Below are 27779 nucleotides of genomic sequence, written 5' to 3' on the forward strand. Positions count from 1 at the left end.
TTTAATCAGTATGGGTCGGCATGTCATAAAAAATAAAAGCATATGAAGCAAAACATACAATTAACTTCTAATTTTCACGTGGATGACGACATTGCTAGAAAGATAACCTTTAGTACCTTACATGTTACAACACAGAGAAGTTGACATATAAAGAAGAATGATTCTCTTATCTCAAAATGACTATGGTTTAACTGGTTTCCAGTGTCCTACAAATACTATTTCAACAAGTATTTGTTATCTACCTTATAGTCAACTGTGTCAAATGCTGCGAGGATTATAAAGAAACGCAAAAACACAATCAGTCCCCCTCCTTCAAGGAACTTATCACATTTTTTGATTCCCTTAGAAAACAAGGTCAACTTCAAGGTCGATTTCATTTTCATGCAGGTGAAAATTTCTTGCCATGACATAGTAATTAATAACTCTCAATTATTTATGTAAATGATTGGACCACACTGGGAGTGAAAACTCCAGCTGCATCTTTTAGTCCTAACCTGGCAAACATTGTAAAAGGTAGGAAAGCCTGCTATGGGAAGAATGATTTTTCTAGTTTTACATATGGCTATGTAACTTATATTGGGAAAATGCTAATCACTCTACTTAAACTGGACAAGAGTAGGACTGGGTGACCTCGAGGGCCCAAAAAAAATGTAGAAAATCTCTTATCATTTGTTGCCTTATCAAGGAAAATTAAGCTCCACCAGGCCTGAGTATTCTTGCCTGGAGAATCCCATGAACAGAGGAGTCTGGCAGGCTATAGTCCATGGGGTCACAAAGAGTCGGACACGACCGAGCGACTCACACTTTGTTCCCACGCTGGCACAACTATGGTCCTGTGTTCATTCTCTCAAGGAGTTAGTCTGGGGCAGCTCAACACTCGGGTGTCTTAGAGCATTTAGTACAACCTACTGCCTCATGATTGCTCTGAAGCTCCCATTTCCACTTTGTGGTCAGCTGTAAACTTGCTCAACAACCATTTTAAATGCAGTGGCCAAAAAGAACAGTGAGGCCCTAGTCAGCTTTCAAAGTTAAGAGAGCAGCTGAGCTGCTCAAAGATGCTGAAAATGGCCCTCAAAATAGTTTCAGCATTTTACTGGGGTCAGCTGCTGATGAGAGCGAGAATCTGGAGGCCAGGGTTGGGTGCAGTGTCCACTGTCCAACTCCAGATCTCAGAGAATCTAGATGGGCTGCAAGTATATAACACAGAGAGTCTGAAATCACATTGGTTTAATCAGGGCTAAGACGCAGAGAAGAGTGATAGTTAAGGATACAGGCCATGGAGTCAGACTTCCTGGATTTGTATCTCAGATTAAACACTTATTATCCCATCAACTTGGGCAAGTTGCTTACCTCTGATTCCATTTCCTGATCTGTAAAATGGGAACTGTGATCTCATTCACAGGTTTATTTTAAGGATTAAATTAACTAATATGTGTGTCACAAGACTATCTGGCACTTTGGAAAATTTCTATAAAGGTCAAGTGTGATTAACTACTGGACATGATTTTTGTATACTGTCTTATGAATCCTATTCTTTGTCCTCATTCCCATATAACAAACACCTTCAAAAAGGCTCTCTGCACATGTAACAAAAGATCTCCTTTACCTGTTTCCTTTCTCTGAAAAGGCGTTTGTTGCCGATGAGGATTTGCTCATATGAAAATTACTTTTTCCAATCTTTGTCATTCTCTCACATTGTTTTCAGGAAAGATTTAATATATTGGTAAATCTGTATAAATATTAGATAGAGGAAGAAACGGGGGGCTCTCTTACCATTAAATGTTTGCTGTACATGTGTAGGCAGAGGTGCGTGGGAAAGCGCTGCTGCGTGCTGAGCTCCTGGCTGTAAACCCTTTAGTAAATCTGGGGGAAGAACACACTTGTCAGTGATCTTCTTCAAACTAAGACCTGAGCACTCTTAGATACAAAAATAAAAATAATTTATCCAATGCAAGCACAGGCCTCGACTTCAAAGGTTTTTTTAAACTAGAGCACATACATTATGTGTATAAATATAAATGTGCATGCAAATAACCCAGGAAATCTGACTTTCTCTTACTATAAATTTCATTAAGATAGAAATGTGGAATAGCCAGTTCACTTTAGAAACTATAAAAAAATTTCAGAGTCCAGTAATTCCACTTATTTTATATATACACAAGAAATAAACTGGATTTCTTTTAAAAAGAAATTCTATAATCTCCACTAACTCCAACTAGACTGCTCTCAATTAGTATAAATTTGTAAGGTTTCCTGTTCTCTCAAGACTAGGCAGCCATGTAAGAAAAAGAGCCCCACTTACTCTGAGTTAGGCTATGGTGGAAAGCGGCTGAGGTAGATCCCGAGGTGGTTGTCACTCCAGCTGTGTCCGTTCCAAAGCCAAGTAGCTCCAAGGGAAACTGGAAGGGCATGGTCACTGGAACAAGGCCACCCAGCATCCCAAAAGGAGTCACATTTTGATTTGTTACAGACAAAGGTGATGTCATGAGAGTCAGAGGTGAGGCATTAGCCAATAATGATGCTCCTGCTGTGGACTGCAGAAACCAGGGGTCAAAATACATAAGAAATCAAGTCTTTAACCTGAATTGATTTATTTTACTTAATATCCTCATGAATGTGAGACTGTGTCTTACGTCTACTCTAACACAAACTCTGGGAGACAGAAATGAAGGCTGAAGTGTAAATTACATTTCAAAGAGTGACCAATACTGGCTTTGGAAATACTTCTACGTTTCAGCACCAGTTAAGCTTCCTTAACTGTTATTGCAATGTCTGTATTAACACCCATTCCTCTCTTAATTTCTAAACTTGGATTTCCACTTTTGCTCTTATCTCTACATCTGACACAGGGAATTAATTCCATATAATTTCAATTCGGTCTCTGATCTGTAATTTAACTGTCTTTCTGGGCACAATCTCTGCAGCTTCTGTTCTAGACTATTACTCTCTCAGATCCCTCAACTCAGTACCCTGTACGTTCATCGTTAATGGCCATCCGTGTTTTCCTCTTCAAAAGCTTTATCTGCCTCTTCCTCAAAAGCTAACCACCTGACCTATGCCATGAATACCACCCCTGCAGAACTTTCTGTCACAGATGTCAACCAAGCACTGCACCTTCTCTGCATTTCCTCTGCTTTTGCATATACAGAGACTGCTGACATATCTTAAAACCAACTGTCTTACAACCAACCATTACTCTTCCCTAACCCCTAGCAACAACCTGACTTATGTATCTTTCTTTTATTATCAAACTTATTGAATGGCAACCTTCATTTTCCACACTATCTCATCTCTTCTTAACCCCTGAAAGCTGATTTTCAATTCCACTACATTTCTGAACTCAGACTCCTAAGGCAAAAGGTAAATTACAGAGTGTTTTGACACTCCCCAACTTGGGCTTTGATGCCATCATTATGAAGAAAAACACTTCAAAACATGCCAGCACTGATAAGCTTTCATTGAGAAATTACTGAAATATACTTTATAAAGCTAATTTAGTTCTTTGAACAATTTCCTATACAGCAAGTAGACATTTTTTTCCATTCCGACTTTTTTTGTGTACTTAATAAAGATTATAACCAAAATTTCTCAGTATCAGATATTACCAACTACATCTGCAATTGTGAGCTTTTTTTTATAGCCTTATTTTATCAACTCCAAATTTCTGTGGTAAAAAATTTTCACAGTTCGAAGTTTGGTCAAGAAAACTGAATTCTCTGAATATTTGTTAATCAATAACAAGCATTAGCAATTGTTACTTTTATTTTGTATACTGATGATTTCTACCAGTAAATATTATTAATAAAGGGCTGGTCATTTTATTTCTCAGTTAATCTATAGGGAAAATGTAGGTGATTTTCCCATGCAAAAATGCCACATCATCTCACATATTTATACACTCAATGGTCCACACCACTGCTGAATGAAAAAATGAAAAACATTCTTAAAAAGCTTTCTATTGTTTTTTCACTAGTTCTCCAATTGCCTTCCCTTACCTCCTTTATTTATGTGTCAAATTTGTACCTATAGTTCTGACCTCTCACCTCAGTTGCAATCCTGTTTAGCTAATGGTTTAGTGAAGAATTCCACTTGGATATCTAACCTCACCAAATTGGTATGCCCAGAATTGAACTCATCATCTGTTACAATCATTTCCCTCCCATATATGTTAACTGCTAAGATCAGTAGTTTCAATTCTTTCCCACCACTCAAGGCTTGAAACCTTAGTTTTTAAGCAACACAAAATGAAAGACAAGATGATCTCATATTCAACATATCCTTTTTTTTTTTTAATCACAACTTTCTCCCACATTTAAGTGCAAATCTTTACAAATTTACACTTGGACTTAACTGTTTTTCTTACTTGCCAGTTGTTCCCCTCTACTGTGCCAACCATGATATTAAAAATGGGTGATTTGGGAACAAATTACTGACTTAGAAACAACAGTGGTTTGAAGCAAAAAAAAAAGGATCAGTATCAAGAGTTAACAAGGGTTTTCTCTTCTTTTTTCATCAACATTCTACTACTGTCTCAGGATAATATGGGGAACACACTCTAAAACCATGTTCCCCAAGCAGAGCCCTCCTGGTGAGGAACATTAAATACTGCTAATAAGGAGAACTCTTATGCTTTTCTGGAGCAGGTTCACTGAAGCATTAAAGCTGACAGAAAATGTAAATTAGGGCAACTTCCAAAATTAAGTTATGTGTATTAGCAAAAGAAAAAAATGGCACCAGGTCCTAACTGTCTGACATTTTATACTTATAAAAACCTTCCATATCCACTTTTGTTTACAAAACTAAAATCAAACACCAGATTATCTAAATGTTACATCGCAGTTATAATTTTCTCTCACAGAAGATGGAGACCTTTTAAAAGCGGGGTATCCCATTGTTGGTATTATTCAGAAACATTACAGGAGAAGCTATCAACATGAAGCAGGCAAACAGTTCAGGATAATGCCCCATAATCAGAAATATTTTCCATGACCTCCACATTTCATTCCCAGGGGAAAATATAAAGGAACACCTTGCTCTTCGTGGTGGGCATTAGACTTCTTTTTAAGGACATGTTTCATTTTGGTGAGTACATCTGCCCCCCACATTCTCTATAACACCCAGGGTGGTTTTTTGAAATGTGTATCAGACCATACCACTCCCCTCCAACGGCTTCCCACTGAACACGAAGTAAAAGCCCAAGTCCTTATTGTAGCCCCCAAGGTCCCCAGTCACATGGTCTGGAGTTGTTTTTTGACCTGTCACCCCCCATCTTTCCCAACTGTCCAGCCCTGTCAGGCTCTTTCCTATCTCAGTGTCTTCACATCTACCTTCCCTTTCTTGCCTGGGCTGTTTGCTCTTCTCTCCAAAAGGCTTGGTCCTAGTCATTCAATTATCAGCTCAAACGTTGCCTCTTCCAAGAGGCTTTCTCCATCTCCCTTATCCATGTTAGCAGCAATCGCACTTTATCATATTATTCTGTTTTTATTTTTATAGCACAAAGTATTTTTAAATACTGTGTTTTGCTTATCTTCGTCCTAGAATATATGCCCCATGAGAGGGGGCATATATTGATCTTGACTCACCCCAATTTTCCCAGCACCTAGAAGAGTGCCTGGCACATATTAAACACTTAGTAAATATTTGCTTAGTGAATTATTTTGGAAATTATAGAGTGGCAAAGACTGGATTCACAGAAAATCAATAAGCTGAAGGGCAAGAAAGAACAAGAAAGCCTTCAGTGCAAAGTTATTAAATACAAAGCAGGTAGAGATCAATCTGAACCTATAAAGACTTTAACTTTGGCTAACCTCAGGACCTGTCATTTTCACATCTGCACACAGCTAAAGACATCTTTCAGAGGCAAGTGGAATATTTTACAGACATAGATAGGAAATCTGTTTTTCGTGTTGGCTAGCTTTAGAAAGACAGGATCTAGGGGCCACAGGGTAGCTGATAAGACATCAATAAGATGTTCTGTTAAAAAAGAGAACAAAAGTTAGGAATAACCTTATTCAATTACTGATCTTTTCTTCAGTCAAACCAATAAGAAAGACAAAAAGGATCAGATATGAGGCAGGAACATTAAGGTCTCCAAATCATAAAGCCATTTTGGAGAGGAAGAAATCAGAAGGAAGGAGTTACATTTTAGAAACACAAATTTTGCCATGTAGCTTCCTTGATAAGAAACTAACCGGTAAACAATAAACCAAATTGTTCTTTTGGGATAAATGATCAACTGTAGGAAGTTTTCCAGGGTCGGGGTGGGGGTGGGGGGGCGTGGGGAACAGAACTGATAGATTCTGGAGATGATAAAAGACAGAGGGAGATTTAACTTTAAAGAAAACAAAGTAAGTGAAAGAAAAAAACAAGCAAATTTTAACTCCAGGAAACAAGCCAAAAATTTATGACTGAAACCACAGTTCACAATAGATAGCTCAACTAGACAATCTTTTACAAAGTCACAGATTTAACCAAAAGTTGTCATTTTAGTCTCTGAAGAGAATGGGAGAAGTATAAGACAGTTAAAAGCCTTATTTATCACAATGAGAAGCTGAAAGATAACACTAAAAGAGACTTCCATTCATTCTTATTTTTAAAAAACACAAGAGAAAAAGCTAACAGTTAAAGTAGTTGACAATAGGAAGGAGGATATGGGCCATGGAACTGTCATTTTGGTTATAATCCTCTCATCAAATTAAATCAAACTAAAGATTGATTTCAAAAGCAGTCAATATTTTAACAAAGATAATAAAATAAGAATGCAGACGAACTCCTAGACCTTAGTTATAACTTAAATTTTAACATACGATCCCTAGGGGTTTTTTTGGCTATTTTCTTATTTCTGATAAAAGCAAAATCATATGGCTAAAATATCTATAAATCCTAGATTCAATTAATGAAGTGTCAGTTAATGGAATTTTGTTCTATATTAGAATTTTAGAATTCATTCATTCCTAAGCCTATAGTAGAGGCAGAGTGATGATCTGGGTTTTAGGTGTACATTGAATACCAACACTTAGCTTGTACTGAACAGCAGGAAATCTCTCAGATACCATGGGGAAACTTACTTCATTAGATGTTCCTATTCCACATAAATAAGATGCAGTACAAAGTTAGAGCACTTTCTTAGACAACAGAGTTTCATAAATAAGTCGTATTTTCAAAGAATAATTGAGAAGCTAAGAAATAACATCATAAAATGCTATTTTTAGAAAAGCTTATGAAACATACTATTATATAAAATCTACTTTCTTGAAGAGTCTAAAAAAAGTATCTGGAAAACATCAACACTGGTGAGATGATACATGACTTTTCTTTCTTTTTTAATTTTTTTCTGAATTTTACCAACTGTGAACATGGATTATGTTTCAAGGGAGAGGGGAAAAAGTTAAAGAAACCAAATGAGTAAAGTGAAGAACAAATCTGAGAAAACCTCAGAATACAAATACGTGGTGGATAGATGAAAATAATAACAGAAAAGATGACATGAAAGGCAGAGAGATGAAATATATGAGCAATAGAGCTCTCAAAAACCTAGGCAAATGGATCAGAAATGATAAGCAGGCCCATAATAGAATAAAATATTCTTGAGCTGAAAAAATGGGTGGGTCAGAGACTGAAAGATGTTACTATTTTCTAAGTACAAAATTACTGAAAACTATCTAGATAAACCTAGCCATTATCTGGGAACACTTGATTTTCAAGGAAAAAGATAAAATGTGATTAGCATTTAGGCAGAGAAAATATGTTACTTATAAGGGAACAAATGTCAGAATGGCCTCAAACTTTTTTATAACCTTAAATAGTAAGGGTCAGTGGAGCAGTATTTATAAAATCTGGAGTGAGACACTTAGTGACCCAAGAAGTCTATCTATTCAAGTGTGACAGAAATCATCAGGTATATAAGTGCTGAAGTAGAACAACTTTCACATTAGCCTTTCTGAAAAGATTCCTTGAATTAGGTACTCCTGTTAACTGAGAGAGAAATTTAAATGAAAAACTCATGAATGGGGAAAGTATGGTATAAACAGACTACTGATACTAATTTGACAGATAATTATACATGAACAACTGCAAAATTTATAAAAAATAAAAATTTTATTCAAAAAGACGCAGTTAAAGGAAAAAAATAATATGAATGTATAAATTTGATTTTAAAAGTTATGAAAGTTGACAGGAGAAAGGGACAAGGACAGGGAAGAGAAGAGACAAGCGAAGGTATGTTAAAATCATAAGTGATGATTTTGTTCTGGACTTTGATAAGATACAGTTTTAAATTGTGTTTTTCAAAAATTTTGAAAGCAAACATGTGATTAAAAAAACACACCCCAACAAAAGTTTTGTCCCCAAGATTATCCATCACTGTGATGTCAACATCCATAAGTTATAAATTATAAACAATTGACACATTATAATAAGATCATTAAATGGAGAGAAATTACACCACCTTAACGTTTTCATCACGTAAGTGCATCTAACATACATACCTGCACACTGGCTGCTACCACTGAAGACCCTGAGGCAGAGGATGGTCTATGTGGAGTAGACAACGGTTTAGTAGCACCCTGTGTTCCACTTCCTGTTCCCCCAGATAGACTAGTCCTATTAGCTCCGCTTGAGTTAAGGTTGCTACCTCTGCTGGCAGGTACATTCATTGCAATTCCACTCAAGCTATTCTTCCCAACAGTTCCAGTGGATGGTGAGTTTGTTAGCTTTGAAGGGGCCTGAAGATTTTTTGTAGACGGAAGGCCTGAAGTGCGATTCAAGGGCAATAAATTCAAGGTGGGAGACTGTCTGCTGATGTTCATTCCACTGGGCTGTTTATGGACTGGGTTGTTACTGCTTGAGTGGCTACTCTGGGCCACTAGTGCATTTGGACTGGAAGAACTTGGGGATACAGTAGGTTTGGGAGTTGGGTTGGATTTAGAAATAAGTTTAGTTGATACTGAAGGCTTAGCTGACTGAGAGGGCTTGGGTGAGGCAGAAGGCTTAGGTGAGGGCAAGGGTTTAGGAGACGTGGCGGGTTTTGGAGATGAGGCAAGTTTTGGGGATGCAGCCATTGAGAAGGGGGACTTGAAACCCTGCGTGGAGATTTGTGACACCATCGCCTTGGCTAAATAGTTAGTGGAGGTAGTGGTGCTAGGTACTGTCCTAGAAACCAGGGAGTGGGACCCTTGAGAACCATTTCCAGGTGGGGGTGTAGATAAGGGAAGGCGGTACATAAGTGGCTTGTCTGAAGTCTTAGTAAGTGGGGATGAACAGGAAAGCTGGGGATTATTACTTAACTTCACCACTGGGTTGGTCTGTGATTTACTAATAGTCGCTTGTAATGGAGACACATAGTTCTGCTGGACAGCTGAATGCTGGTGCACCTTTGTTACTTGTGTTAACGGAGAAGCGTCTTGGGCCTCTGATGTTCCCAGAGTATGAGAAGAGGCAGCAACTTGGGCTTGGGAAGAGGAGGAGACATGGGTCTGTGAAGAGGAAGAAGCATGAATCTGGCTTGACCTCTGTAGTCCTTGCTGAAGCAGCCTGGCTGGCAAAGGTTCTAAGGAAACTTTTGGGTTCTGAATTGAAGAACCAGCAATAAGGCCTGAAGAGATGCCAGTATGAGCTAAATCCTGGGGTTTCTTTGGTACTGGCCCCGTGTGGCCAGCAATGAGACTCGACGAATGTGCAGTCTGAGTAGAATCTAGTTTTTTGGGTGTAGCCAGTGGCAGTTTACTCATGATACTTGCTAATTTTTCTTCTCTCAGTCCTGGACGAGGTTTTGCAGTTGGCATACTTATCCTTGAGCCAGCTGGAGGGCCCTTGTTCCCATTGTTGATAACAGCTAAGGCTTCAGAAACAAGATCCAGTGCAGGGGGATGAAAGGAAAGCTCTTCATCTAGTGAGTCATCGAGGCAGATGGTCTCCTGCACTGGCGTGGAGCCAGAACTGGTAGAGGCCACGGCCGATGTGCTAGAGCTTGTTGAAGGACCACCAACTGAAGCCACTGAGGATGCAGGAGTTTTCTGGTCCTTTTTTGGACTACACTCCTAGCATAAGAAGCATTATATTGGAAAAATAAAAACAATTAATCAAAATTTACACAGTATTAGTTTTTAAAGCATTAGAATTTTCATAATTAAAATTCTACAGGTCTCTTTGCCTTTATCTTAGGATTTTACGCATCTTATGTAGTATAGTTTGCGATGATACAGACCATCACTCCCTGCTTCCTTGCATTTTGGCCTCTTTGTATGCCTGTCTTACAGCTACCTACAGACAGTACATAGAGAAACCGGTACATCAAACTGGTAGATGATTCAATTCAAGCACACTTAAATTATGTTTTCTATTCATTATGGTAGAAGTCATTCATAATTTATTTCATATATATTCACTATGAGCAAGGTACTATGCTCAGAAAACAAGAGTATTAGAAATTAAAACTCTAAATACCTAAGAGAGAATTAATAATTTAACCTTCTTAAAATTCAAGGAAGAGATAGAATTAGAGCAGTTTAAAATACTTAAAGAGCGAAAGCATTAAAAAAGTGTCTTTCTCAAGAAAAATATGAAGTACTTGACATTTTATTTTTATAATTAAGAAGAAAGAAAACTACATAAAAATCATTTCAAAGTTTCAATTAGTTTTTAAAAAAGAGACAAATCCAAATAAAACCAAAGCCTTATCTATTAATTTATACCACCATAGCACTTACCTTAACTATAGTGGGGAAAGCATGGAGAAAAAGAGTCTCTACCATCTACCTTCTAAGGTTTTATGATAACAATAAATAGGAATAGTAAATTCTTATTTCTCTTAAGAATGCCACTGCACTCTAACTTTCTTAGCAATTTCTCTAAAACTTCTAAACAGCCCTGACTGAAAGCCTCAGTGCCTTTCAGCAGTCTGAAGTGTAGCTACATTAAGGCCAAGCCTGTCTGCTAAGACGAAATGCAGATGAGGCACGATGGCATTGACATACCAAAAACTCCATCACTATAAAGAGGACAGAAACTGAGAGTGAGGGAGGGTATCAAAATAATATTGGTAGTGTTACCAGTATAAAACTGCCATTTTAAAGTAAGTTCTTTAATATTTTTCTTTATAAAAATAACATTTAATCCACCCGAGAGTACTGTGTAGATTTATACTGGCAAATTGTTTAGGATATATATTTGAGTGGAAAAAACAGGTTATTCCTTTTATATAAAATGTTAATTCAATCTGGATAAATCAATGACTGGATGGGCAGATGGATTCAGAAGGAAGGAGGGGAGGCAAGGACAGAGGGCAGATGTGTACCAGAAAGTAAGAAGCTTTTTTTCCCTCTGTGTGAGCAGAAATTTCAGGATACTTTTACTTTCCTCCTTCACTTTTCTATATTGTTTGCATTTTCTCCTGTAAGCATTCCTTGTATTACCTTTATAACTGAAATAGGTATTGAAGGGGCATTAGAGCAGGAAAGAAAAAACAAATCAGAATACAGTTTTTTCCATTTGGGGAAAAGAAAAGGTAAATTCATCCAAAGATGAACAAAACAGAACTACCCTGGTGGTTCAGTGGTTAAGAATATGCCTGCCAATGCAGAGGACATGGGTTTGATTCCTGGCCTGGGAAGATCTGACATGCCTTGGGGGCAACTAAGCCCATGCCCTACAATTACTAGCATTAACTACTGAGCCCTTGTGCCCAGAGCCTGTGCTCTGCAATGAGAAGCCATAGCAATGAAAAGCCCGCATACCGCAATGAAGAGTACCCCCACTCAAAGCTACTAGAGAAAGCCCGTGCACAGCAACAAAGACCCAGTGCAGCCAAAAATAAATTAAAAAAAATTTTTTTTAAGATGAACATAACGGACAATCCCACTGTACCATCCCAACACACCCGTTATCGGAGTTCTGGTAAATTCAATTGTATGTTTAAATAGATGTATCAAAATTTAACCAACTCTTTATGGTGGGTATTAGGAGTTTAAAAATAAGTCAAATGTCAAAACAAAGCATGAACCAATAGATTTAATCAAATACTGGCTCAATATTATTTGGATCAGAAGTTAAAAGAAGGTTAACCAAGAAAAAGAAGACTACTTCATCTGTATTCAAAAAGCCTCTGACACTATTAAGTTAAGAAGACCATAGAGTAGCAAATACAGATCTTCTGGCCATAACCTCACAAGCAAAGAAACTCTATGCAAAGAGTGAAGGCTATGGGAAAAGTCTGAAATCTAAAAGGTGTGGGCTTTCATTACAATTTTAATTTCAAATGATTATAGTTTTCACTTCTAAAGGTTATTGTGGGTTGGCCAAAAGGTTCATTAGGTTTTTTCCATAACAGCCTACAGAAAAACTCAAACTTTCTGGCCAACCCAATACTTGGTTCAACTCTGCCTTGTCTATTTTGATGTTTTTCCCCCCGCTTCTACATTTTTAAATATTAAATAACTTAAGTTATTTTATGTCCTATACATAATAAATTCATCACTTGCTGTTCTCAGACAACCAATTCTATTGGTTGTCTCTGCTGACCCACTCATAGGAACACTTCCTCACAATTTTCTCACGTATCCCATATTTTCAGATGTTTGACACAGTATATACAGTGACTAGGATTTGGCGCTTTCACCACCATGGTCTGGGTTCGTTTCCCAGTCAGGGAAACCTTTCTTTGGGCTTTCCCAGCAGCTTAGCTAATAAATAATCCTCCTGCAATGCAGGAGACCCCAGTTTGATTCCTGGGTCTGGAGGTTCCCCTGGAGAAGGGATAGGCTGCCCACTTCAGTATTTTGGGGCTTCCCTGGTGGCTCAGATGCTAAAGAATCTGCCTGTAATGTGGGAGACTTGGGTTTGATCCCTGGGTTGGGAAGATTTACTGGAGGAAGGCATGGCAATACACTCCAGTATTCTTGCCTGGAGAATTCCCTTGGACAGAGGAGCCTAGCAGGCTAGAGTCCATGGGGTCGCAAAGAGTGGGATATGACTCAGCAACTAAGCACATATGTAATAAGCCTTTGAGGTCTGGGATGAGGGTACGTTATTCCAGAAAGAATGTGATTTGCCAGTGTCCTGGGTTAATACTAATCTAACAACTTTTAAGTTAAGGTTTTCCTAGATCACGCAGGTTGTATAAACTAATCCATGGAAAATTTTCAGGAAAGACTTTCTTTCCCTAATTCAGAACCAAGGCCAAAACACAAATTTCTTAATCTTTCTACTGGTGAATGGATTCCTTTTCTAGTCCTTTTACTAAAAATGTCATCCTCTCAGAGTCCCAGGTTTATGGAGAGCTTCATTCCAATTCCCAATCTATTTAAGTCTAAGAAAATCTTATCAGCTGTGCTGTGAAAGGTGACAGAAACCAGCAAATGCACCTAAGGGCAACTGAAGTTTCAGTGACAGATTAACTTTCTGGCAGCTTCTCCTTTGTTTTGAGACATGGATTTCACTCATTCAAGATCCCAGCCATGCTTTTAAAAGCTATTTATCATATTAATATTTTATTCAACATTTCTAAGTAGTACTAAGCCTTAGAATTCAATTAATGTATATAAACCTCCCATCGCCACAGTCATCTGTTCTCCCAAATACAATGGTTCCAGGATTTTTACAATGCTTAAAAATACCCATCTTAAGAGAACAGTACCTAAATCTATGCTAAATGCCATATAACCTTTTCATCATAAGAACATATTTCAATAGTCACCAATTATCACTAACTAAAGATTTGGTTCAATACTTACCTTCACTTTGGGTTTAGGTGCAGGAATCACCTTTTTCTTTGCCCTAAGAGAAAAGATTAAAAAGGAGGTTATCTCAGTAGCAGTTAAGTCACTCATTAGGAAATGGTAACACATAATCTCATATGTAAGTATTCAGTTTATATGTGAATATACACCAATATTTTTACTAATCTCAATTAACTACAATAAAGGTCAAACCATTAGTAAAATGTAGATAATAAAATTTTTTTAATCAAATATAATTACTAAAAATAAAAATTAAAACTCAAAACAGGGTAATGAAGGTGCCTAAAGGAGACTTATTTCAAAGAATTGGTAGGAATTTGTAATTATTTATAGAAAAGAGCTTCAAGGAACTTCAAGCTCAAATGAAACCATGCTAAGAGGTTATAAACGAGATACTATTTAAAAAACAAAACAAAAAAATCCTCAAGTTTTTTAAGAAAGTTATTTTTAACATAATAGTTCAAATAAAAAATTTCAAAGCTGACAGAAAAAGGGCAATAAAAAAATACCATGGACGCTTAGAACATTTGTGAACCAGTGTGAAAAAGTGAAAAGATTAAAAAACTCTTACAGGTTCTTCAGCACAAGAAAGTACTCATATGTTTGCTGAATAATTAAAGGGTTGTAAAGCTAAAACTGTCTGAATATTTCTACTTCACTAAGTTAAATTAACAAATGTCTTAATTAAAAGTTTACAGTCAATCTACAACTTCATTAAGTTAACAGTAATATTCATGACTTCCAGGCCTACATTACCACACAGATTCCTACTTTCTGATACAAAACAAAACAAAAAGTTAGCCATAATAATGAGGTTACTAAAAAAAAAAAAAAGACAAAAAAATGAGGGAAAGGATCTATGTAAATTCTATGTTTTAGAATTAAAGAAATAAATTATTTCTATACTTAAATTGTAATGGGATTTTAGGACTATAGGGAAATTAAAGGCCTAGAATACTGACATAAATACACCTAAGTGCATAAAAAAATACATTTACACTGACCCTAGGATATGTAAATCACCTGCAACAAAGTAAACCTATAACAAATAAAACCAAACTACTCCAAATTTATACCCCAAAAAAACAAAAATAGCAAGATCTGAAAACCAAAACCAACTTCAATATATCTACCATAGTATACTAACAAAGTGTCCTTCCTAAAAGCTGTAAAAAAATTCTATCTACTACAATTATATATAAGGAGAGGGGGAATTTTGTAACACTACCCAGATGTTATCCAGACCTCTTAATGGAGTACTGAACTAGAGTTGTTCAGTAACTTCTCAGTGACCTGATAATTTTATATTTTATTAACCCTTAACACTACACTTCTAGGCTATAGAGAAGGAGCCTTAAGTTGTAACTAAAAATAGAATCCTTGTCAAGATAACCAGTATTCACCCAAAAATATAACCACAGAAAAATCTGCCTTTTTACTAGAGACCTTTCTTTAGTAATTACATCACTAATGAAAAGATCCACTTTGGGACAGAAGGAAGGACATGAAGAGTACATAAATCTTGTGGAATAAAACACTCTGCAAGGCAAGGCTAGGTAGGATATATACAGAACTGTAGTGGAAAGCAGGAGGCTAACAGATGACCTTTGTAGATGGTCATTAAGAGGACAAGAAAAAGGATACAGAAGAACTGGAGGGCAGACTGTCCAGGAACAAAGGAAACCACTGAAGCCTTCCTATTTAAATGGCTTCTCACCACCAGATTTCAAGCCAATATGTTACATTATGGATTCAAGTTTTTAGAGACTAGCCTGAGAAGTTTTTTAATAGAGAAATGTGTCCTTAGGTCTAGAGAGTCAACAGTTAAAATGGTTTTTTTAAGCTGTGTTAAGACAGATTGTATGTTTAAGTCTTATTTTACCTAGCATTTAATGAATATTTTGTTTTCTAAATATCATAATGTGAATAAAAATAAACGAAGAAATCTAGGGTCTGCATTTACTCACGGAGCAGAAGTAAGATGATTATGTACACTCCGACTTTCCTTAAAAAGCATTCTGGAAAAATTAAAAAAAAAAAACAGTTATTTTCCATAGCAGACAATAACAGGATAATCATTTTGTCATTTTAATCATTTGATACTCAATAGGCTACTACTTGCTATTTACCAAATAAAGACTTACAATGGTACAGTAAATTCAATAACCTATATTATGCAAAATTTTATATTACCTCTTTATTTAAATATTTTGACAGATTTCTGTTGATTTAAGATGAACACTTTAGGATGACAGGTTGAGACAACCAGGCCTATTGATTTTAACATTCTATATTTAACTCTTTAAACTGAGCTACCCTTAGTTTTTGAGATACCACTCTACACTGACTATATTTTCAACAGAACTAAGGCTGTGCCTCTTTTTTTGCAGTCTAAATCTTGTATTCAGTTACTTATCTTCAAGATATCCATATAAAGTCCCCCTCCCAAAGTTCATAACCTTCTTCCCCCCTCCATTTTTCTCTATTAGGAAGATTTAGGTGCAAAAAACAAAAAGTGGTCGGTTAAAGAGAATCACTTTTATGTGTATCTCTATGTCCATATGACATTTTTCTTTTAAGTGAGTGAAGCTTTCAGAGTAGGCATCATCTGAGATGACTTACAGAATGTTAAACACACTAGGTTCTTAGGAAAATCAATGTAATGTGTGTGTATATATGTGTCTTTAACAACGGCAATAAGAGAGTAAAATAAAATCTAGGATGTCACATTTCTTACCTTGCCTGCATCCAGCCCTTAGGCCACAATGGTTTCACCTCTGTCTCCATAAAGGATTTAAGATAATCCTCAGCAGACTGGCTTTTATTTGGCTCTAACTCATAGCATCCCAATTTGATCTCAACAAGGTTACATAACAAAGTTCTAAACAGATTAAAAATATATATTTATATATAAATCTGACTGCAAATTGTAGAAAATTAAGCTTGAAACAGATTTTTTTTAAAGCACACAAATCTGACAGCAATAATAAAGAATATTATCTGAAGAATTCAGAAGATGACATGAAGATAAATAATTTCTAACATACATCATTCAGTGTACTATAGCCAAATCCCCAGTATGAGATAATTCCCTTCGGTACCTTTAATCCAGGCACCAAAGTTTAAAAGGAGTAGTCCTACAACTAAACCCTCTACTCGGAGTACAGAAATACTGGTAAGAAAGATGATGCGTTACACAAACATATTGAGTACTTCACCTCTCAAACCAGTATAACTTACTCAATAATAAGATTGGTTTATGAAAAGTACTATATGAAAATAAAAGTGATAGAACTGTATGGATATTAGAACCAAATTAATTTCTCTTGAATAAAATTTTCCTACACACTAACTTTTGGTTGCTTCTAATCGAATTTTCCATTTACTATAGAGTCTTTTTTAATGAGAAACCGTAAACACTGTACTTCTGCATTATCTATTTGGTTGAAAATGAAGGTTTTCGTTAAACCTTACCTAATAGTGTCATCCCAGTGGAATTTCTTCCTTGGTCCTATGACACGTTTCCCTGGTTTCTCCTCGTCATCTTCCTCGGACCCATTTTTTTCTCGTTCTTCATCTGTCTGAAACCTAAAAATGGAAAACATTTTATGCAGTAAAGTTTTAACCCAACATTGCTATAATATGTTCCTTGGATACTTGTTGAATTGCTTCAAAGACAGGGTAAATAAGGAATTTAACTTTCCACATAATACTTTGAATTTGAAGTGCATTATATAGCACTCTGGTAAATAAGATCTTCAAATTCTAATATAAAGGCATGAACACTTATCTTTTGTATCCAACTGCAACCAGTCAAGTAGGTCAACCTGTGAAATGTCTTACCAGTGTCAGCTTTAGCTTTGATCACACACATACACAACATCAAAAGATCTTTTGCCTTTTACCCCAAAGCAACTGAGTGGGAAGTGATTTACCATTTAGAAAATATTCAATTATACCACTCTAGTGGTTTAGGTGGATTTCTACCTAAGACCAATCCCTAACAGCAACAAGTATTTCTCAAGTGCAAAAGCCAGTCCAAATAGAAGAGGTACATACTTGGCACACTTAGCCTGATTACGAGCCTGGCAGTCCTCCTGGTATTTGAATAGCTGTTCAGGCATGACATTGCTGACAGCCAGTTTCAGCTTTTGCAGAGGTTCTCTTAAACGATCATCCTGAGGGAAAAAAAACTAAAAGTTTTTTCAAGCATATTTACATAGCCTATTTTGTAAGCAGATCCTCAAAAGATGAAATCTGGGTTTTAGATATTGATCACACAATTGAAATGTTAGCATACTCAAACATTTCTTCTACAACGCTGACTTTTCATAATGTACATTAGATATAAAATTAGGATAACCATACTTCTCAGACAGCCAGACAGAGTCCCAGTTTTTGCCTGTTCAGTTCAGTTCAGTTCAGTTGCTCAGTCGTGTCCAACTCTTTGCGACCCCATGAACCGCAGCACACCAGGCCTCCCTGTCCATCACCAACTCCCAGAGTCCACCCAAACTCATGTCCACTGAGTCGATGATGCCATTCAACCATCTCATCCTCTGTCGTCCCCTTCTCCTCCTGCCCCTAATCTTTCCCAGCATCAGGTCTTTTCCAGTGAGTCAGCTTATCGCATCAGGTGGCCAAAGTATTTGAGTTTCAGCTTCAACATCAGTCTTTCCAATGAACACCCAGGACTGATCTCCCTTACGATGGACTGGTTGGATTTCCTTGCAGTCCAAGGGACTCTCAAGAGTCTCCTCCAACACCACAGTTCAAAAGCATCAATTATTTGACGCCCAACTTTCTTTATAGTCCAACTCTCACATCCATACGTGACCACTGGAAAAACCACAGCCTTGACTAGACGGACCTTTGTTGGCAAAGTAATGTTTCTGCTTTGTAATATGCTGTCTAGGTTGGTCGTAACTTTCCTTCCATTTGCCTGTTGCCTCAGCATAATTAATAGTGTTCAATTACATTCTTAAAAATACTCCATGTTTGGGCAGTAAATTATATGGACACTTTAACAGTAATAAAATGATTAAATAGAGACCAAAATCTAATAAAAATAAAACACAAATATTACTAACAAGCATTTTACTTATTTCATGCATACTAATTAACATTGCAGCACACATGACAGTGTTTGCTATAAAATACCATTCTTAAAAATGCAAATCCAGTATCATGGTTTCTTGATGATCTTAAGAATTATATAGTTGAGACTATCTGCCTGGGAAAACGTCAAGTATCCATCAACAGTTAAATAAATAAATTAACTGAAATATATTCATATAATGGAACACTGTACACACATCAGTAAAAATAAGAGTCCCACTACACGTAAAGACAGATAAACCTGAAATGCATAATGTTGAGTGTAAATTAGCAAGCTGAAGAAGAAAACAGACACTCTTTCTCCATTTATATGAAGGTCAAAAACATGCAAACCACATAATATGTTTAGGGATACAAAGGTACATAATTATACCACATGAAGAAAAGCAAGGGTTAGATAAATGTCTTCTTCCATAGCTAACACTCCACAGTCCAGGAAATCTGCGACCTCGAATAAATTTCATTTGTTCATTAACCTGCTTGAACTGAGAAAGAATTGAATTGTTTCTCAATTCAAAAGAACTATTTTATTAATGGAAGTATACAACCTGTAACACAGAATTCCATGCCAAAAGCAGAATTAGGGTCGAAAGGAGGGAAAGGACTTGGATCTGGCCCAGTGTATGGAAGAACTTCCTGATATTGTAATGAAACACTTAGAGGGGTTGTAGTGGAAAAGAACCTAGCAAAACAACGATGATCACAATGAATAACCTTTGAGTTTACATGCAACCCTGTGATTCTTTCCACTGGTCTTCATACCTGTGTGAGTGAGTATATCTATACAGGTCCATTTCAGGAATAAGAAAATTGAGTGACACATGTCAGATTATTTGTTGAGGATAAAGTTGTGTCACCTGTGGAATGAAGTTATTTACCTCATCCAGGAAGCATCAGAAAACATTATTTCTGACTGAAACTTACCGATTGTTGAAAAGCAATTGTATCCCAGGCCTTAAAAAGAACATTCTATGCTTATTAAATACATATACTATGACTATAAAGCAATTAATATGCAAAAGCAGCAAACAGAAACCAGTCTCCTTACAGGTTCTAAAACCCCAGATGCAGCTGTTATTGTTCCTCCTCTTACCTGGACATTGAGATGTAACTTCTTCAGACGTTTTACCAGTGTTTCTTTATTGCATGGCACGAAAGCTTCAAGGTGGGAGTAGACACCACTACGAATGACAGGGCCTAGTTCCTGCAGCTGTAACTCAATGCTGACCAAAAACAATAACAAATATGTAGCAGAGAATTTCTTTTAGGTAGTAACAAACAGGCAAGGAGACAGAGGCAGATTCTTTTCTCATTTTATACTTCCCTGATTTCCCAGACAGCATTGTTCAAGTAAAAAAACAAAAAAACCAACATAAATAACAATGCTATAAAAAATTTTCAATGAATCTAGTTTAAGAGTAGAATTTATAACCCTAAACAAGATAGCAAATAATTTGCTTTCCTTTTTTAAATTGAAATATAGCCATTTACGATATTGTGTTAGTTTCAGTTATACAGGAAAGTGATTTAGTTTTATATATATACTTTTTCAGATTCTTTTCAACTATAGGTTATTATGAGATATTTAATATAGTCCCCTGTGCTATACAGTATCTTTATCTATTTTATGTATCATCTTCATGTTAGTCACTCAGCTGTGTCTGACTCTTTGCAACTCCATGGACTGTAACCTGCCAGGCAAAGAATTCTCCTTGGGACTATAGCCAGCAAGGCATGGAATTCTCCAGGCAAGAATACTGGAGTAGGCAGCCATTCCTTTCTCCAAGAGATCGTCCCAACCCAGTGACTGAACCCAGGTCTCCTGCACTGCAAGCATATTCTCTACCATACAGCAGTGTGTATCTGTTAACCCCTAAATTCCTGGAAATTCTCTGGTAGTCCAGTGGTTAGAGCTCCATGCTTCCATTGCAGGGGGCAAAAGTTTGACCCCTGGTTGGGATCCTAACATCCCGCAAGCCACGCAACATGGCCAGAAAAAAAGTCCTTAACTCCTAATTTACTCCCCTTCCGTGCAAATAATTTTTGGGGGGGTCTTTTACTTTTAATTGGAGAATAACTGCTTTACAACATTATGTTGGTTTCTGCTGTACACCACCACCACGTGAATCAGCTATAACCAGATAATTTCCTAATGACAGGGATAAAGTCTCCATTTTTGCATAAAGCACAGGAACTCCACTATTAACCAAAAACTCATTTCATCAAAGAGATTTCATAATTCCCCTCACCACCCTGCAGCCGCTATACTAGAGTTACAATTTCTGTAAGTTCTCAGAGTAAATTTTCCTTAAAGGTGTTTGAAAAAATTATAGATTCAGAAGAGGCTACACACACAGATCATTTTATCCATCTTTTATTGGCCTTATTGTGCCTCCACTGCACAAACTAGGTATTTATTAGTTTATTCAATATATTCTAATTCTCCAGCTCCTAAAGGTTATTTAGCCAAATAGTTGCTTAAAAAAAAAAAAAAGATTTTGTAACAGCCACCATATTCTTAGCAGGACAGGTCTATAATAAATAGTTGAGGTTTCTTTAAGATGGAAGACATTATATCTGGCAGCTGCTACTGTAGAAAGGTGAGAACAGATTTTAATTTGAAGGCCAAGACCAAACTGGGGCCCTTGGTAGCAAATTATGTCCAAATCATCATGTTCTTCTATAGAAGGTGCTGACAGACTTAAATACTTTCACAAATGTAGGTGCATCCAAAGATTCAATTAACAGCTTTTGGAGAAAAAAAGAAACCAGAATCCCTGCCAGATCAAATGTACCTAACACTTAAAATATACACTGCAATTTCAGAAACAATGAAATGTGGAAAACTAACTATACGCCTTAAAATCGACAGTATAAAATTTTCAGTATTAGAGAAGCCAACCCAATAAAGAAATAAACGAACAAAAGTTTAAGACCTACTAGAGCCAGAGGGTCAAATGCAGAGGAGGTACATATGGAAGATAATCACTATGGTCATGAGTTCTGTGTATAAACATCTGGTTAAATAATGTGGTTAGAACTTATTAAAAGTCTAGACTCTGAGTAGGAGGCATTTTAGGCTTGTCCCATCATAAAAGGTTAGTTAAAGCTGAAAATAAAATAGAAACTTCAAATAGTAAGAGAGTCCAAGTAAGAACAGATTAAATCAATGACCTACTTATAAAAATTAGTGGTTTCCAAAGAGGGGGTAACTCAGAAAGCACTGACTCTGCTCCCAAGCCCCTATTAGGCAAAAATTAGAGAAAAGGATTAACCCTAGAGGTTTCTGACTGTATTGGTCTATCCCAAATAGATACAAATTCGTATCTGAGAGCAGTTTAAGTACACATCCCTCACATATATACTTTAATATTTTTTTCTAATAATTCCAGTCTTTTAGTATATGCTGCTGCTAAGTCACCTCAGTCGTGTCCAACTCTGTGCGACCCCATAGACGGCAGCCCACCAGGCTCCCCCGTCCCTAGGATTCTCTAGGCAAGAACACTGGAGTGGGTTGCCATTTCCTTCTCCAATGCAGGAAAGTGAAAAGTGAAAGTGAAGTCGCTCAGTCATGTCCGACTCTTAGCGACCCCATGGACTGCAGCCCACCAGGCTCCTCCATCCATGGGATTTTCCAGGCAAGAGTACTGGAGTTGGGGTGCCATTGCCTTCTCTGCTTTTAGTATATGGGGATGACTAAAATTTATCTGAAAAAATTCATGGAATTACTACCCCAAATAATCGTGTATCATATGCCCTTAGACAATCAACTCAGTACAGAGAAATAAGGGATTGTTTGTTCAGGAAAGTGTAAGAAGACAAGAGAGCGTAAGAAAGTTACTAAAAGGGAAAAAAATTCAAAGCCTGAACACTAAGGCTTGTAGAATTACAGGCACACTCTCTGTCACAGTAAAAAGACCTAATCTAGTAAACTTGGGCTATTAGGTAAAAAGAAAAAGAGCTAGTTAGATCCCTGATCCTGGAATCTGGGGCAGCTCTGATGATTAATGGTTACACTGGTTGTTGAATCTAAGGTTTAGAGGAGAGCTAGGTAAAAGGAGGTGGCACTGACAGGAAGCATTTGCAAGCAAACTGAGTAAATCTGAAAACCCCTGGCTAAAATAAATAATAGGAACAAGAAATTCCTCTGTCTCCATGCTAGCAGCATACTAGGTTATGTGTTTTATGAGTCCATGGGACCAAAATGATTTTTTTAAGTACTTCAGGAAAAAGAGAGAATGTATTATTTAAAATAGTTATCAAAACCAGTAAACCAACTCATCCTTTATATCTCATGAGAAACTATCTCCATTATACATTTAAAAGACAGGAATCACAGTATTGGAAACATTGCCTCGTTTCTGTATATATGATGCTACTAAACCACCAAAAGTAGGCATACATTATTTTCATCAGAAAGGAATTTACTGCTTTCCCCAGGACCACTTCTCTTTTGCCCATTCCTGCCTGTAGCCAATTATATACTCAATTTCTGGAACCATGGTCAAAATTTATAAGCCAATAGGTTTATAAATACAGCTTATTTGACCACAATCTTAGAACCTGCAATTTCATTAACATCAAATTCTACCTAAGGGTGAAGATTATCACTAATTTAAATACTGTTTGCATCATACAGCAGCTTTTACCCTTTCCTTTCCAACTGAACATCTGTCGTCTCTACACTGCTCCACTCTATCCCATAACAATGATTCTTCGTTAAACCATACTTTCCATTTGGATATAAAATGTTTGTGTGAATTTTAATGTAAACAATCAGAGATGTCTCAAAAAGATATCTTCATATAACATGACAAAGAATGCATTTAAAAGTAGGATAACATTCAACCCATACAGTGGTCACTTGCTCTGGCGGTTTTCACATTGGAAGCTTTGATTATACTAAGGGGTCACTGTACACAGACACATAGTTTTGCTAAGAAACTTTATCACACATGTCGTGAGGCCAAAAGGAAAGAGCTAAGGCCTGAGACTAACCAAGCAAGCAGCATCTGCACCTCAAAGGTCTACAATATTTCTCAAAGAATTCTTACAGTTTTTTAATCAAAGAAGAAAATTACTTACTCCAGAAGAATATTATTCATATCCTGTGTAAAGAATTTTTTCCTTCCTTCTTCATCAAAAAGTTTGGCAGCCTACAGAAACACAAGATTGTCAATATAACTCTCAATAAACACATTTGTTTCCATATCTATTTACTTTAGAATAAGCTCCTTGAGGGCAGGGCTAGGATTAGTTTCACTTCACATCCCAGCTATTACCTGGCATGACAGGCAATTAAAGGGTGCTGAAACAAAATTTAGCATACATAACATTCTTTCCTAATTTTATGTCTATATTTCATTTTTCTGAATTTTCCCAAATTCAATAAGTTTTACATATAAGATTTTTTAGTGCTATGGGTGTCTTGTGTATTTTGAATATCTGTTAGTTTTATTAATTCTTTCTGTTATCTCTAAGATAACAGAAAGCAGCTGTCTCACTTTTTACTAGACAATACTGTCTAACAATATGTCTGATATTCTATATACTGTACACATTACCATGTGTAATCTTCATAACAGCCAATGACACTGGTATTATAGCTCCCATTTTACAAACAAGGAACCTAAATCTTACAGAAATTACGTGATATGCCCCCAAATCACACTGCTAGTAAGTGGTGGATCCAAGACTCAGACCAGAAGCTTTCTGACTTCAACTGTATAACACTGTGACTCTATACAAAGATACTCAGCTTCTGCAGCCGGTCTGTGAAGTGAAAGTCACTCAGTCATGTCCGACTCTTTGTGACCCCATGGACTATACAGTCCATGGAATTCTCCAGGCTTGAATACTGGAGTGGGTAACCTTTCCCTTCTCCAGGGCATCTTCCCAAGCCAGGGATTGAACCAAGATCTCCCCTATTGCAGGCGGATTCTTTACCATCTGAGCCACAAGGGAAGCCCCGCAGCCAGTCTGGGTTCCACTTAATTACTAACAATGAAAAAACTGGCCACGGTCATTACCAAGGAATAAACGAAAATCAATTCAACAAGGATAAGAATGATATTTTCATCACTGTGTCTCTTAACCAGTTTACCAGAAACAAAGAGTATGCAAACCAATACACTACCATAAGTAAAATTTACTGGGGAAATCACAAAAGACAGTTTATCTTAAGACACCCAAGATGTAAAACATCCTGATCCAATAATCTGAGCAAGAAATATGCTGACTCTGTCAACTTTGTTGATAATTTTACACTGTTTGACGACCTCAAATGCTATAAATAGATGAACACAATTTGGGGGATGTGCCTCAGCATTTCTTAGAAAGGAAGAAGACTGGGTATGTGTAGGGAGAAGAAATATAGAAAGAAAGCCAGAATGAAAACTAAACTTTCCAGAGGCTGAACAGTGGAAGAATGTTACAAAGTGAGAAAAGAGCTACAAGAAGAAAGTCCTTATCAGACAGAGGTGAGCACTGCAGGCAATGATGAATCCTTACTTTATGAGGAAAAATACTATGTCCTATTTGAAAGAGAAAAATATGGAGAATTTACAGATACTAGCAAATGAAATTAACCTTCTTACTGATCACTTCCTAAGAGGTTAGGAAGTAGGTGTTTCAGTCCTGCCATGGCTACTACAGAGAGTTTTATATGACAGCACCTGACAAAACTGAAGCACACTCACTGCTAATCAGTTTTGTTTATTCAGTGGGAAAGAATGGCACACAACACAGTGGGCAGAGTGCAAGTTATATAAAGCTTGATGGGCCTCCCTTTCAATTCTGACTTTGCATCACAGCTTAGCCACTTCCACTCAGGGCACTGTCTCCTCAACAGTAAGTGGGCTCCTGTGAAGTTGTGGGTCCCAGGAGCACTACACTCAGTGGACAGTATAGTTATTTGCTAATAACTATTTGCTATTTCTTAATAATAATAGCTGTTATTATTAATTACATGTTGAAAAACCTGGATTACATCCCTAGCACTTTTATATTTAAACCATCAAAGAAACTAAAGATTTTAGGAGCCATATGGGATAGGAAAAAGCACATACCTTGGAGACAGGTGAACCCTTGTGTTTAAATTAGGGCTCCACCGCTTACTAGTTGTGGGACCTGACCAAGCTACTTAATCTACCTCCACTTAAGTTTGTTAACTATAAAAAGGAAACAATACCTGTACTTCATACACTGGTTAAGAAGATTAAATAAAAAAACTATATGATGATAAGCACAGAAAATAGCAAGAGTGAAAAACAAAAGAGGGGGAGGGAATAAAACAGAATATAAAAGAAAATGACAGAATAAAGATTATGTCATTATCATTGTAACAGCTGTAAGTAAGATAAAATCTTAATGAGAATCTTAAACAAATGAACTCAAAAAAGAGCTAAAATGAAGGGAAATGATGGGAAAAGCTATTCCATGCAAAAATAAAGAGAAAGGAATCCACAGTAAAATCAGACAATACTGAATTTGCGGTAAGAGACATTAATAGCACAGACAGGGCCATCTTCAAATGATACACATCACAACAGAGACCTAGCCAGCAAGAACCGTATGGGCCAACAAATAACACAGCATAGACATAAAGCAAAAATTACGGTAATACAAGCCATAAGCTAAAAAACACTGGCAATGAGATACTTGAACACACTTCTGTAAGTCCTGAACTAACAAATTACCTTAAAATAAGTAAAAATTTTAGGGAATTTAATAAGTGATGAGCTCAGAAGAAATGCTAAAGAACAAAAAATAGAAAAAAAATAAAATTGATAATTAAAACCATGAGTCACCTGTTGGAAAAATTAGATAGATCTCTTGCTCCCCTAATCAGATACTTAAAATTTAGAAAGAGTTAAGAGAAATAAATACAACATGGAGATGATTAATAAATTTACAATGTGATTTAAATGGCTACTATAACCTTAGAAGAAACAAGTTATAGAATATACTTCTGTTAACAGTAATTAATAATTTTAATAATCACAATAATTATTTTTAATAACATATTTGCAAATGCATGAAATAAAATCCAGAAAAATAAGTAGTTTAACTTATTTTTAAATTAAAATTTAAATATAAATTTTGGGTTGTCCCATACTGGAGGTGGAAAATGTCTGATTATCGGGCATGTTTCCCTCCCTAAGTGAAAAATACAACTTATATTGAATATATAACTTCTGTAATCAGGGGGGGAAAAAAAGAGGACTAAAAACATGGCATGGGTTTAGACAAACATGCCAAAGGAGTAACAAAGGGGGGGGGGGCATTTTAAGCTATGTTTGGAACATTTTAAGTCAAAATAATATCTCCCTGAGATTAAAGGAAAAAGTGTACTCACATACCTGAACCTGCAGCTAAACAAAGATTATGTATCCAAGTCAATCGGCAGAGGAATCCACTGTGAAATGCTAAAAGCTCAACTCTTAAAAGTTTGTCTAGTGAGAACACAATGTGTGCTTACTAAAGCTGATTAGTGGGTCAGGACTAGCTGGTAAAATCAACTGTAGAATAACTAGTCAACAAAGTTGGACCAAGTTCAGGTACAGTTATTTGTTCCTACCTTCCCTGTATTTTCTTTACCAGGCTATGTAAGCCAATAAAAATTATATTTATGAAAATTATACAGAAAAATAAGATGAAGTGAGGTAATAAAACAGTGAACTATATCCATGTCATGTGTGCATTTGTGTTCAATCACTTCCGACTCTTTGCAATGCCCTGGACTGTAGCCCACCAGGTGCCCCTGTCTATGGTATTTTCCAGGCAAGAATACTGGAGTGGGTTGCCATTCCCATGTTATAACTATACTTAAAAAGCCTATGCACAGATCCAATGCTTAAAAGGAAATATAGAAAATAAAGTTACTTAAAAGTATGTTAGGATTACAGGTTATTATTTTTGCTTGAAAAT

At 36.5% G+C, this 27779-nt stretch overlaps 1 protein-coding gene across 2 annotated transcripts in view; it reads right to left on the bottom strand.

The window, feature by feature from the left end:
• Positions 1-27779, bottom strand: part of UBN2 (ubinuclein 2) — a 79538-nt gene that overhangs the window by 10203 nt on the left and 41556 nt on the right. For both annotated transcript variants that reach the window (XM_070369195.1, XM_070369196.1), the window contains exons 7-16: positions 23937-24007; positions 19945-20074; positions 17793-17911; positions 17208-17321; positions 16471-16614; positions 15701-15751; positions 13728-13770; positions 8487-10037; positions 2303-2534; positions 1774-1863 (exon numbers count right to left, since the gene is read on the bottom strand). In XM_070369195.1, coding sequence (XP_070225296.1) covers positions 1774-1863; positions 2303-2534; positions 8487-10037; positions 13728-13770; positions 15701-15751; positions 16471-16614; positions 17208-17321; positions 17793-17911; positions 19945-20074; positions 23937-24007 — 2545 coding nt within the window. The remainder of the gene's footprint in view (positions 1-1773; positions 1864-2302; positions 2535-8486; positions 10038-13727; positions 13771-15700; positions 15752-16470; positions 16615-17207; positions 17322-17792; positions 17912-19944; positions 20075-23936; positions 24008-27779) is intronic.

Source organism: Bos mutus, chromosome 4 (genome assembly GCF_027580195.1).
Source record: "Bos mutus isolate GX-2022 chromosome 4, NWIPB_WYAK_1.1, whole genome shotgun sequence".
Taxonomy (NCBI): Eukaryota; Metazoa; Chordata; class Mammalia; order Artiodactyla; family Bovidae; genus Bos; species Bos mutus.